This window comes from Coregonus clupeaformis, chromosome 20, assembly GCF_020615455.1.
Source record: "Coregonus clupeaformis isolate EN_2021a chromosome 20, ASM2061545v1, whole genome shotgun sequence".
Classification (NCBI taxonomy): Eukaryota; Metazoa; Chordata; class Actinopteri; order Salmoniformes; family Salmonidae; genus Coregonus; species Coregonus clupeaformis.
Window position 1 is genome coordinate 17,021,686 of NC_059211.1, and position 13,269 is coordinate 17,034,954.

The window sequence follows — 13,269 nt, forward strand, 5'->3', positions numbered from 1 at the left end:
TCTCTTGTAGTTTCTCAGTTTACCACTGGAGCGAGACAAAAGCTCATCTATAGTGTCAGCTGCACCAAAGAAAGGCTGGCTGGGAAGTGGGAATGCGTCTGTTGGAACATTTTTGATGGCCAGACAGTGGCGCCAATACCCTCCTGACACCAATGTGGCAAATTTGTGTGAAGTCCATGACGTACCTCACAATATGGCTTATAGTGGCTCTTGGATCTTGCTAACAAAGTTTGGGAAGTATTGACATGTTAAAAAAGTCATATTCTTTTGACATTTCATGTGCGAATTTGATTTTGAAACACGGGGTAAACACTAAAAATGAGGTGTAGCCTAGCCCTAGAATACATGACATGACACATATAGCCTACAGTAGCTACACAGATTCAATAAGCTATATGGACTAGCACGCCGGGGAGCTGTCCCTTCAGCACCATGCTACTCTGGAGCCCCTATGCTATTTAACAGGCAGAAAATAGCGACTACTCAATTACACAAATTATGTAAGCCTAAAGCACCGCATGTTACAGTATATCACATTGACTGACTAGAAGAACCCGATCTAATCAAAGGCAATCACATATTGTGATTGACATTATACTATTCCAGCTTCTCTCCAAAATAAACGGATTGGTTTCACAAACAGGCTATAATCTAATGATCGATTAGTGAGAGAGAAAAAACGATTGGAAATAACCCAAAGGATTAAATCAGGCAATCATATTAGGTATTGAAAGTAATAATGGAAAAAAAAATAATCAAGATAAAGACGGAGCCGAATAAGAGGCGTATCTCAGATGCGTATCTGAATAATGGAAGGAGGGAGCGCACACATCTTAAGCAAAAGCAGGATAAGGAGTGCCCATTCGCTTGCGTCAGTATTCGATGAGCACCTAAATAGAATGGAAAGCATCTCCTATCTTTGGCATCAAGGGGTTTCAATCAGAAAAACAGAGAGCGAGAGAGAGAGCTGCAGTGAAAAGGGGAGGACCTGGCTACAACAACACATCACGTATACTGTAAAATGTTATTGCTATAGAAGGACTCTAGCGTCAATGTATTTACTTACATGTGTTACATGCGGGCATATTTAAATCCGCATAATCACAACGGATCTGGGAAAGTAAACTTGAGGTAAGTTCGATTAATTTAAACTCAACACGTTCATCCATTCATTAATTCACTATTTATTCCCTCACTCATCTAGCCTACTGACTCATTCAACCTTCTCTCCATTGTTCAGTATCTGGTGGAAATGTTTATTTAGCCTTAGGTTACATTTTCTAGCAATAATAGTGAGGCCAGTCCTTTACTGTGTGATAATAGCCTACCTGGCCATAGGATGAGACACTGTAGCGACGCTTTCAAGACAAGTGTAGGTTAACATACCCTCTTTATGAATACAAAATTACTCAGATGCTTTAAAATGTGTGTTTGTGGTATACAGGGCTCGAAACCCTGCATTTCTCTCTCAAAGTTAACCCCACAATAAACTTTGTACAGATAATCTTCTTTTCTTAATAGGGTTTGGAATGATATCTCATTTCTGACTTCCCATAGCTTACCATTGGATTAATGTGCTGTTATATAGGCATATCGCTGCTATAATATGATATGGTCATCCATATGGGATGTGCTCCAATGCGGAGTGTGTGTTTGTGTAGCCTAAAAGCGTGTGTGGGACTCGGGAGGGAGGGCTATCAATGTTTCGTTCATTCATTCAACAGTGTGGATGTCGCCGCCAAGCATTACGCCAGGGAATGAGTGATTTATGCTTTGATTTAATGCCGTTAAGTCGGTACCGCGGGCCTGTTAAGTCAAATTCCTGTGTGATTATCCAAAACGCGTGGTTGCATTTATGTCAGTCTTCTAAAAAGCCGTGGGAGACTGACACTTCGTTATTTGCGTGGGCATGGCATAGAGGGGGGTAATGCTGCTTTGACGTAAGCTACTCTGTAGTATACTCACGTCTTTGTTGTATAAGAATGTTGTGACGTACATGATACGTTTATGTTTGTGGGCTATAATGTCTGCATATATTCGATGAGGTTTACAGTGCCTTCAGAAAGTATTCACACCCCTTGTCTTTTTCAAAATGTTGTTGTGTTACAGCCTCTATTTAAAATGTATTAGATAGAGATGTTTTGCCACTGGCCTACACACAATACCCCATAATGTCAAAGTGGAATTTTTACAAATTAATTAAAAATGAAAAGCCGAAATGTTTTGAGTCAATAAGTATTCAACCCCTTAGTTATGGCAAGCCTAAATAAGTTCAGGAGTAAAAATGGCCTTAACAAGTCACATAATAAGTTGCATGGACTCACTCTGTGTGCAAAAATAGTGTTTAACATGATTTTTTGATGACTACTTCAAACACAGATTCAACCACAAAGACCAGGAATGTTTTCCAATGTCTCTCAAAGAAGGGCACCTATAGGTAGATGGGTAACAATACAAAATTCTGAAATTGAATTTCCCTTTGAGCATGGTGAAGTTATTCATTACACTTTGGATGGTGTATCAATACACCCAGTCACTCCAAAGATACAGGCGTCCATCCTAACTGAGTTGCCGGAGAGGAAAGAAACCGCTCAGAGATTTCACCATGAGGCCAATGGTGACTTTAAAACAGTTACAAAGTTTAATGTCTGGGATAGGAGAAAACTGAGGATGGATCAACAACATTGTAGTTACTCCACAATAACCAACTGACCTAACTGACAGAGTGAAAAGAAGGCAGCCTGAACAGAATACAAATATTCCAAAACATGCATCCTGTTTGCAACAAGGCACTAAAGTAATACTGCCAAAAAATGTGGCAAAGCAATTAACTTTTTGTCCTGAATACAAAGTGTTATATTTGGGGCAAATCCAATACAACACATTACTGAGTACCACTCTCCATATTTTCAAGCATAGTGTTGGCTGCATCATGTTATGAGTATGCTTGTAATCATTAAGTACTGGGGAGTTTTTTTTAGGAAAAAAAGAAACAGAATGGAGCTAAGCACAGGCAAAATCCTAGAGGAAAACATGGTTCAGTCTGCTTTCCACCAGACACTGGGAGATGAATTCACCTTTCAGCAGGACAATAACCTAAAACACAAGGCCAAATCTACACTGGAGTTGCTTACTAAGAAGACAGTGAATGTTCCTGAGTGGCCGAGTTACAGTTTTGACTTAAATCTGCTTGAAAATCTATGGCAAGACCTGAAAATGGTTGTCTAGCAATTATCAACAACCAATTTGACAGAGTTTGAAGAATTTTGAAAATAATAATGGGCAAATGTTGCACAATCCAGGTGTGGAAAGCTCTTAGAGAATTACCCAGAAAAGCTCACAGCTGTAATTGCTGCCAAAGGTGATTCTAACATGCATTGACTCAAGGGGTTGAATACTTATCTAATCAAGATTTGAGTGTTTTATTTTTCATAAATATTTCACAAATGTTAGAATTTTTCTTACACTTTGATGTTACACAGTATTTGGTGTAGATTGTTGACAAAAAATAACAATTAAATCAATTTTAATCCCACTTTGTAACACAACAAAATGTGGAAAAAGTCAAGTGGTGTGAATACTTACTGAAGGCATTCTAGGTTACCTGAGCAAATCCACATGCACATAACACAAAGGAAAATAATGCAACACGGAGGCTGAGGAATTTAACAGTTGTTTCTGCAACGGACACCTGTGTTGCATTGGGACAGAACTCATTCTAGCACATCAAACAGTTTCTTCGAAGTAATACTATAATTTCTTATTCTTACTCAAAGAAAGTAGCCAAATACAGGTAGGTCATTTTCTTTGCTCATTAATAGATTTGAAGCATTGGTATAATGACATGTTATTACAGTGTTTGCAAGGTACACTCTTAGAAAACGAAAAGGTTCTTCAAGGGTTCAGCAGGGGAACCTTTTTCATCTGACAACGTTCGAAAGACAGGGTTCTAAAAGGGTTCTTTGTTGAGTGAAAAGGTTCTTACCTGTAAACAAGGGCTGTTCTGCAGGTACAAGCCGAATAACCCTTTATGGTTCTAGCTGGTGAATATAGGCTACAACATTATAGACCACTCCAAAGATGTAGCCATACTGCTAGAACTACAATCAATCATTTAAACTTGTATACTACACTTGTACATTTTACATTGGAAATCAATGTCATTATTGTGTGAAACGGAAAGGGATTTTCAAGGCAACCATTTCTAATTTGCAAGAAGCAATGGTGGCATGTAAGATGCATGAAATATGTATTGTAGGGGTGAGACCCTGTTAAAGTGAATGATAAAGAGCCCGACTTTATAACTGCTAACATTAGCATGTGTTCGGAAAGTAGTGGTGCAATCAGCACAGCTTGATCACTAGCGTCCAGGGAATTATCAACCATTTTTACCACCACCAGTCAATAGGGAACCAACTCCACATAAATGACCCCTGCATGGAATGTTTCGCAAGGGCCATAACATGTTTTATTATCAATCTAAAATACAATCATATCTGCTACATAAACATTTCCTCAGGCATCACCAGATGTTAAGAATCTATGAATGTTTTAAACATTTACTGATTTTCTAATGTAGCCTACATCATATTACAATTACTTTTCCCCTGTTATCTTTTGGTTGATGTGTGACTTTTTTCACCATATCCTATCCTTTTATATCTAAACATTGAGAGGTATGGAGGAACTAGGTTGTTCTAGATGGGTCTAGAACGTCATGGGGTTGTGGGGCAGCGGGTGGTTGCCGCTATAAACCTGTAGTAGGGAATCACAGGGGAGGTTTCAAAAGCATGAAACTTAGTCCCAGTGGAGCAATTTGTCCAACGATTGAAAAAGAAAAAGCTCACACACACACACACACACACACACACACACACACACACACACACACACACACACACACACACACACACACACACACACACACACACACACACACACACACACACACACACCATGTACAAACTGAGAAAGACAGTGGATACATCTAGCCAGGAGCCCCATCTATCTTCTCTCATGTCCTCTGCCCACTTTTCCCAAGGCCACCACCTAAATGTTGTATGGCAACATTTGGCTCAACCTACACCCGAGATCTGCAGTAATAGTAATAGCATACAATATAATACAGTATGTCATGTCAGCATTATCTTTGTTGTTTTGTGGTCCTCTGTAGCTCAATTGGTAGAGCATGGCACTTGTAACGCCAGGGTAGTGGGTTCGATCCCCGGGACCACCCATATGTAGAAATGTATGCACACATGACTGTAAGTCGCTTTGGATAAAAGCGTCTGCTAAATGGCATATTATTATTATTATTTATTATTTGTTTGGGAAATTCAACTGTAATTCGTAGATCTACAGATATTATTCATATTAATTTCCATCAAAGAGTAACTACCCGCTATATATAACTGATGTGTGTGTGTGTGTTGCCATGTTTGGCAGTTATTCCTTGCTGAAATGCACATGAATCAAGAGATTTGAGGTTGGAATTATTTCCCAATTGTCATGACATTCAAAATCCCCCTCTCTTGACATAATGTTGTTTATCAGACATTTTGGTCTGTTTACTAGAGGTAGTAGAACCAGGCGTCACTACAGACCCTGGTTCGATCCTGGGCTGTATCACATCCGGCCGTGATCGGGAGTCCCATAGGACGGCACACAATTGGCCCAGCGTCGTCCGGGTTAGGGGAGGGTTTGTCCGGGGTAGGCCGTCATTGTAAATAAGAATTTGTTAAATAAAGGTTAAATAAAAAATACAAATAAATACTACCTCCCCCACACCATTCTGGCAATACTGGTATGTACGGCACTTAATGTCTCTTATAGATCTGAGTGTATGTGTGTCTGTGTAGATGGCCCATCCACAAATGGGCCAAATGTTTGAATGGTCTTGTGGGAGTAACCAACATACAGTAGCGCATACTATTTCAAAGTCCTCCTTTATTCAAGCCTACAGATGCCTTCAAGCAGAGATGAGACTGAATGTGGCTAGCAAGTTGTCAAATCTCGGTAGTGGTCCAAACATAGGAATTACCAAACTGTCAATGTCAGAAAGCTGTTAGTCAGGAAGAGTTTGACGTAAATCCTTGACATTTTCCTGTTGTGTTGTTGACCTCTCTGAAAAAGGATGTGACATAGAAGGGTGTGGGCAGGTAACCATGGCAACTGAGTGCTGACAGGGGTGATGACATGTTTATGCCCCCGTCCCCCAATACACAAGTCATTACCCCCTCCGCTCTCTTTGTCTATCTCCCTTATGTATGCGCACCCACGCACGCACGCAACACACACACACACACCTCTGTCATAGATTTTCCTCTGGGCCCTGTTGCCACAGTAACCAAAGAACTCCCAGAGATATGTAGAAAAAAACACAACAGAGAAATCCCAGGGCTGCAGAGGGAGGGAACATGCACGCACGCACACACACATGCACACACACAACACAGTACACACCTATACATAATAGCAAGATACACCAACACAGCAAGAACACCTGCCCACCCGGCTCGTCTGCTGTCATCATGACCAGTGGTTTACAGTTGTCACCGAGGAAGAGCATACATGGACCAAATCTGGGGACTAGATCGATTAGCAGACCTTCAATTAGTCACTCTTCTAAATCTGTCTCTCACTGTGGGAAAAGGACTGATGTCAAACATGAGCGACAAAAGCTCCTGGAAATGCTACATTGTGTGAAATGACTTTGAAGCTCTGTTCATACAGTAAATGAAATATAAATAGAATCACAAACACTCTCCCTTTAAGACCAGAGTGATTTATTTGATTTATTTTGTAAGGTATTTATAATTTTAAAAAACATGAAGCACGTGTCAGGGAAACAATATTAGTCTAACTGGAACAACAGGCTACGTGGTTAGTTTCCCATATAATTCATGTCACAAATTACAATGTAACCACAGGTCCACACGCCAGAAGAGGGGTTTTCAACGAAAATCACAGAAGTGGGCTACTCGCCAATCTTTCCCCATTGAAAGCAGTTCAACCAAGCCTGAATTCAAGCAATAACGACACACATAGTTAAAAAAGATATAATGGAATTATAATCGGATTGTAGCTCCCCTTCCTAATGTTGAACAATGGCCTCCTGGACTATATGATCTGACAATCACCCTGTCACTTGAAATGGCTACCAGACATGCAGGTTGGGGGGAGCCCTGAGCAGCAGTGTCCAGGCTGTCACTACGCATGATATCACAGGCAGATAGATGGGGGTTGAAGTATGGAAACATCTCTGATTGGGGACCCAATCTCTCCACTGCTCTACAGAGCCATCATAACCAACCCAGCAGCCTCTGTTGGTGGACAGAGCTGTACAGCAGGCACTGGCGGAACTGACAGTGATAGAGCAATAACTCAAACCCTAGTAGCACCATTTCATTATGTAGCAAACCTGACATAAACATAAAATGAGGAGTTGTTTTTGATGTTCATACAGGACATTAACATAGTGCTGTAAGCAAGAACCAATGCTTTTTACTGTCAACCTTTTTTTTTGTTGCAATTAGCCGTTAGCTTTATAAGAACAAAGTCCAGATGCAAATTACATACAGATGTAGAATCTTAATTTGATCACTCTTTTGTTGCTCTTTTGTTTCCTGCACAGCAGGAAATGCAAACTTGTAGTATATTCAACGTTTAAAAGGCTTCTAACGTTTGTAATTTCCACTTTAAAATGTAAAACTAGATTTTCCGAAAAATGTATCAATCCCTACAAAAATGTCCATTGATCATAATCCACATAATAATTCACATTTCCTCTTGCTGCAGGATTATTTTCCTGCTTTAGCAAACTGGCTCAAATTAAGATCCTACATCTGTACGATAGACAGTAATTGGGCAGCAGATCACAATATACTATAAAGACTACATATTTGTGTATTATGTATGTTGTGTAGTGGAGTTGTGCCGCATAGCATCATGGGGGTTGTATGTGTTGAGATGATCACATTCTGGACAAAATTGTTGAACTGAATTCCTGTCTCCCATCTCATCATTATTGAATTGATATAAAGCCGTGGTTATGAAACCCTCGAGGCATTACAAAAGATCTGGTCTGAACCTACAGTAACTATTCTGTCAATAAAAAGTCGGGTTTTACAAGTTTAATTAAAACTGTTATTTTCCGTGGTACAGTCGAGGCTAATGTTAGCACAGTGTATTGCTAGCAAAGGCAAGTGCATAGTCGAGCTAGCTAAGAGACAGTTAGCATCATCATGGACTGCAGAAAAGGATTCGAGGCAACGTCGGAGTGGGACGTATGGGGGTATTGTGGAAATACTTTGACACTTTTCACTAAAATCACTGGAAGGTTTAGATTCCACAGAAGAAATCAGGAAGAGAAAATGTTTGCTAAATAAACTTTCAGAGCACTGTGAGTTTAATGATGTTTTAAATGACACCATTAGAGACAGACTAGTATGTGGGCTACGGAGTCAAGCTACACAAAAGAGACTATTGACTGAAAGTAATCTGACCATGGCAAAGGCTATTGAAGTCAGTGTTCCCATGGTACTAGCTGCTAAAGAGGCTCAGCAGTTGGGTTCATCAGGACGAGTGCACAGAGTTGCAACTGAAAACCAGAGACAGGGAAATCATGGCACATGCTTCCGCTGTGGCAAAGCGAGACGTCTACATGCTGGCGTAAGGACATGGATTGCCGAGCCTGTGGAAAGAAGGGCCTCTATGCACGAGCCTGCAGAAACAAAAAGAGATCAGAGAAAATGTCAAAGACTGAAAACAAGAAAGAGACATTCCTATGAAAGAAAAATAAACATGTTTCACGCTGTTGAGCAAGAGAACACAGAGGTGAGTGACTCATCAGATGAGGAAGTGACATAAAAAATACTGACTGTTGCTGGGGGGCCGCACGGGGCAGCTGTATCTTTGTGTCAGACACAGTCTACAAAAAGACACTGAAACACCTTCCACTTTGCCAGTACACATCGTGTTAAAGACTTACACAAGTGAATCTGTCGCCGTGAGAGGCATCACTGAAAAGCTGCCACTCTACGTTGTTAAAAGGAGACTATCCATCACTATGGCTGGAGAAAATCATACTGGACTGGCTATCAATGACACATGGAGACACAGGCCTACCCACCATCTTAAAGAATCATGGAGAAGTCTTTAATGGAGAACTGGGTAGCATGAAAGACATAATAGTGAAGCTTAGCATTAAGCCAGACAGCAAACCAAAGTTTCTGAAAGCACGACCCGTACCTTATGCTATCAGACCAAAAGTTGAGACTGACTTGGACGCTTTCGTCAAGAACAATGTACTGGAGCCGGTCAGCATGAGTGAATGGGCGACAACCATCTTACCAGTCCTTAAAGGAAAACTCCACCCAAAAACTATATTTTGGTATTTGTTTCATTAGTTCATTCTTGATTTAGTCCCAAAATGTTTTGCTTGTCAGGAAGTTTTCAAGATATGTAACTCAAAATACAGAAATCATCCCTGTATGATGCATTTTGCATCATATGATGCAAAATGCATTATACAGGGATGATATCTGCATTTTGAAAGTTACATATCTTGAAAACATGATTGCTGACAAGCAAAACATTTTTGGGCTATGTCAACAATGGACTAATGAAACGATGTAAACCATATGCCATAGACGTCTCAGTCACCAGATCTCAACCCAATTGAACACTTATGGGAGATTCTGGAGTGGCACTTGAGACAGAGTTTTCCACCACCATCAACAAAACACCAAATGATGGAATTTCTCATGGAAGAATGGAGTCACATCCCTCCAATAGAGTTCCAGACACTTGTAGAATCTATGCTAAGGTGCATTGAAGCTGTTCTGGCGGCTCGTGGTGGCCCAACGACCTATTAAGACACTTTATGTTGGCGTTTCCTTTATTTTGGCAGTTACCTGTACTTAAAGTGATTTTTAGCAGTTATTTAATAGGGATGCTTTGAGTGTTTTAAACAACACAGAGTCAATAGAACTGATACCGATCACTTGATTAAGTGACAGATAGCTGGCAAAATGCTTTTTTGACCATGTCCCTATGTTTGAGCAAATCCCCCAAACAAAACCTTACATTTGTCATTTTGACTCTAGATCCGGACTGTTCTTCCTCTTAGTCTCTCACTCAGTCATCTTCCCACTCAGAGGCAATCTGTCAGCCCTCCCCAGGCTTAGCCCCCTTCTTTCTCCACCACCTCCACAGTAAGATGAATGACTCCCTAATACAATCTGACTATAGTGTTGATGGCAGATGAATCACACACACACACGCAATTCTTATTTGCATGTCTGAACGCGTTCTCATGTGACTGATTGGGTATTGAACCTGGGTTATCTGTCGCCTCAGGATTGTGTTAGCCCACTGAGCTAAAGGCAAGGTTATTCATCATGCAAGCATAGCTTACTGAACCACCTCCGTAACACTCACTGTCATGCACCTGAGCTCACATCTGAAAATACAATAGTTCTACATAACACCCCAACTGTGAAGATACAGTATTGCTTTTCCTAACATCCATTTCTATCCATTACCAATGAGCATTAAGTTAAATGGTTCTTGTAATACATTTTCAGAGGCTATTTGGATCAGTCAATTGTGTCGATGTTTTCCATACCTTTCCAATCTCTGGCATTATTTCAAGGCAGTCCTCATGTAACATTGGACCACACAAACACTAGCCTAGTCTGAGATATGTTTTTTTGCTGCCAACAGTCATTGCTTGCCGTGACAATCTACATAGGAGTTGGCAAGACTGCACAAAAAATATGTGGGCCCAGGCTACACAAACACACCTTTGATGACAATGTACTTGGCCTCTGCTTCCCACTGCACTGTGCTTTCATAGATCTGAGAGCCCATCAATGAACTGCCTCTCCTGTGTCTTGTTCAGGTTAATGATAATCTATGATGGCAAGCCTGGCTTTAAGGGGACCAGCTTGTTGCGCTGTTTATCTCAGTCAAGGGTCTCTGAGATATTGTTCAAGTGCACAAGAAGATAGCGAGGATGCTATTTAGATAAGAAAATAAATGCTTTTTCAAGATAAAGCTCACTGCATGTCATGATTATGCTATTGTGTTGTGTATGATCTCAATCTGATGTGATTGTAGTGGGGATATTTTTTTTGCCTTATCCCAGCTTGTAAAAATGATTGAAATGACATCATGTCAACCAGCTTTACCCGGTGGGGTAGCTTCAACACCAAGGCAAATTCAAATCAACATAGTTGGCATTCATGTTTTTCCTGATACTGCTTTCGATCCCATATTTGATGAACATTCCTGATCTTCTCTTCCTTCTCTCTTCCTCAGGTCTTAGGAAACAGATAACACAGGGATCCCAACCCCCCCAACATGCCGGAGCAGAGCAACGACTACCGTGTTGTGGTGTTTGGGGCCGGCGGTGTGGGCAAGAGCTCCTTGGTCCTTCGCTTTGTCAAGGGAACCTTCCGGGACACCTACATCCCCACCGTGGAGGACACCTACCGCCAGGTGATCAGCTGTGACAAGAGCGTGTGCACCCTCCAGATCACTGACACCACGGGCAGCCACCAGTTCCCCGCCATGCAGCGTCTGTCCATCTCCAAGGGCCACGCCTTCATCCTGGTCTACTCCGTCACCAGCCGCCAGTCCCTGGAGGAGCTCAAACCCATCTACCAGCAGGTGCTGGCCATCAAGGGCAGCGTGGACGCCATCCCCGTCATGCTGGTGGGCAACAAGAGCGACGAGACCCAGCGTGAGGTGGAGACCAAGGAGGGTGAGGCGCAGGCGACAGCATGGAAGTGTGCCTTCATGGAAACCTCGGCCAAGATGAACTACAACGTCAAGGAGCTCTTCCAGGAGCTGCTCACCCTGGAGAAGAAGAGGAACATGAGTCTGAGCATCGACGGCAAGCGCTCCGGCAAGCAGAAGCATGCCGACAAGCTCAAGGGCAAGTGCAGCATCATGTAGGGAGGGAGAGGTGATGCCTGACCCCTTGGAGGAAAGACTGAGGTTGGGAAGGGTGGTGGTGGTGGTGGAAAGGGTGGGCGTTCTTGAAGAGACTCACTTCGAGGAATGGAGGGAAGGTGGGGGTGGAACGGGGGTCGTCTGAGAGGGATTTTGTTATCTCGAAAGAGGCGACCCCCCCCCTCCCCTTACTTTATACGACTACCCCCATCTCCACCTTTCCCCCACTCTGCTCAAACCATTAACCAGGAATCGCCCCTAGGGCACAGTCAACCCGTCTGTCTTATTGGTTTTGATTTGGAGGTTTGCCTCTCCATCAAAAAATGTATGCCACTGAAGGACCGAATAGAAAGGTTTGGGACACAAGAGTCAAGTTCTAAGAGAAGGTTAAGTATTGATGCAACTCTACTGTGATGGGAAAAAGGAAAGAATATGCAGCTCTGGCAATTCATATCCTCTCATGTTCAGGGTATAATCACAAAGAAGGGGGAACTCCCTACTCAGTGCCCATTTCAATATTATTCACTCCACGTACACCCTCTTTTCCCTATAGCTGTCTCTCTCCTGCTAATATGAGATAGCCACTTGACTCTTATGATTGTGAAAGGTAATAGGGTGGATTTGCGGGAGATGAGAGGGTATCAAATGTATTGTGAAAGTAATGGAAACATGACTTTCATCAATTCAAGTAAATTTCCAAAAGCAGAAGTTGGACTTCCGCTTTCAGTCTCTGTATTTACCTGGTAATTGGATGGGAGTTGAGAACTAGACATTGTCATCAAGAAAGGGCTCTATTCAATCCGTATAGTGGAAGTTCAGCGTTACAGCATCGTTTAAATGTAAAGGCAATGTTCTTGTGTTAGTGGAGACTGCATTCACGGGAAACGCTGCATACAGTGCACTCAAAGTATTCAGACCCCTTGACTTTTTCCACATTTTGTTACATAACAGCCTTATTCTAAAATTGATTAAATCATTTTTTTTCTTCATAAATCTACACACAATACCCCATAATGACAAAGCAGAAACAGATTTTTAGAAATATTTGCAAATATATTCAAAATAAAGAACTGAAATATCACATTTACAATTTAAATTGCAAAAATGTTGAAAAACCTGTTTTCGCTTTGTCATTATGTGGTATTGTGTGTAGATTGATGAGGATTTTTATTTATTTAATCCATTTTAGAATAAGGCTGTAACGTAACAAAATGTGGAAAAAGGGAAGGGGTCTGAATACTTTTCTAATGCACTGTATGTTGGCTTAATCGGAAATTACCTTTACATTTCTAACGCGCAATCTGTAACGCT

The 13,269-nt window shown here is 41.5% G+C and overlaps 1 protein-coding gene across 1 annotated transcript; it reads left to right on the plus strand.

Annotated features, from left to right (window-relative positions):
* Positions 1-823: 823 nt before the first annotated feature.
* On the plus strand, positions 824-12,105 carry LOC121532754 (GTP-binding protein Di-Ras1). Its single transcript, XM_041838547.2, has 2 exons — positions 824-1,131; positions 11,323-12,105. Exon 2 carries the CDS (start codon positions 11,365-11,367, stop codon positions 11,959-11,961), a length of 597 nt encoding a protein of 198 aa, XP_041694481.1. The 5' UTR covers positions 824-1,131; positions 11,323-11,364; the 3' UTR covers positions 11,962-12,105.
* Positions 12,106-13,269: the final 1,164 nt, after the last annotated feature.

Coding starts and splice junctions, on each gene's coding strand:
- LOC121532754 (XM_041838547.2), top strand. CDS start 11,365: ATGCCGGAGCAGAGCAACGACTACCGTGTTGTGGTGTTTGGGGCCGGC.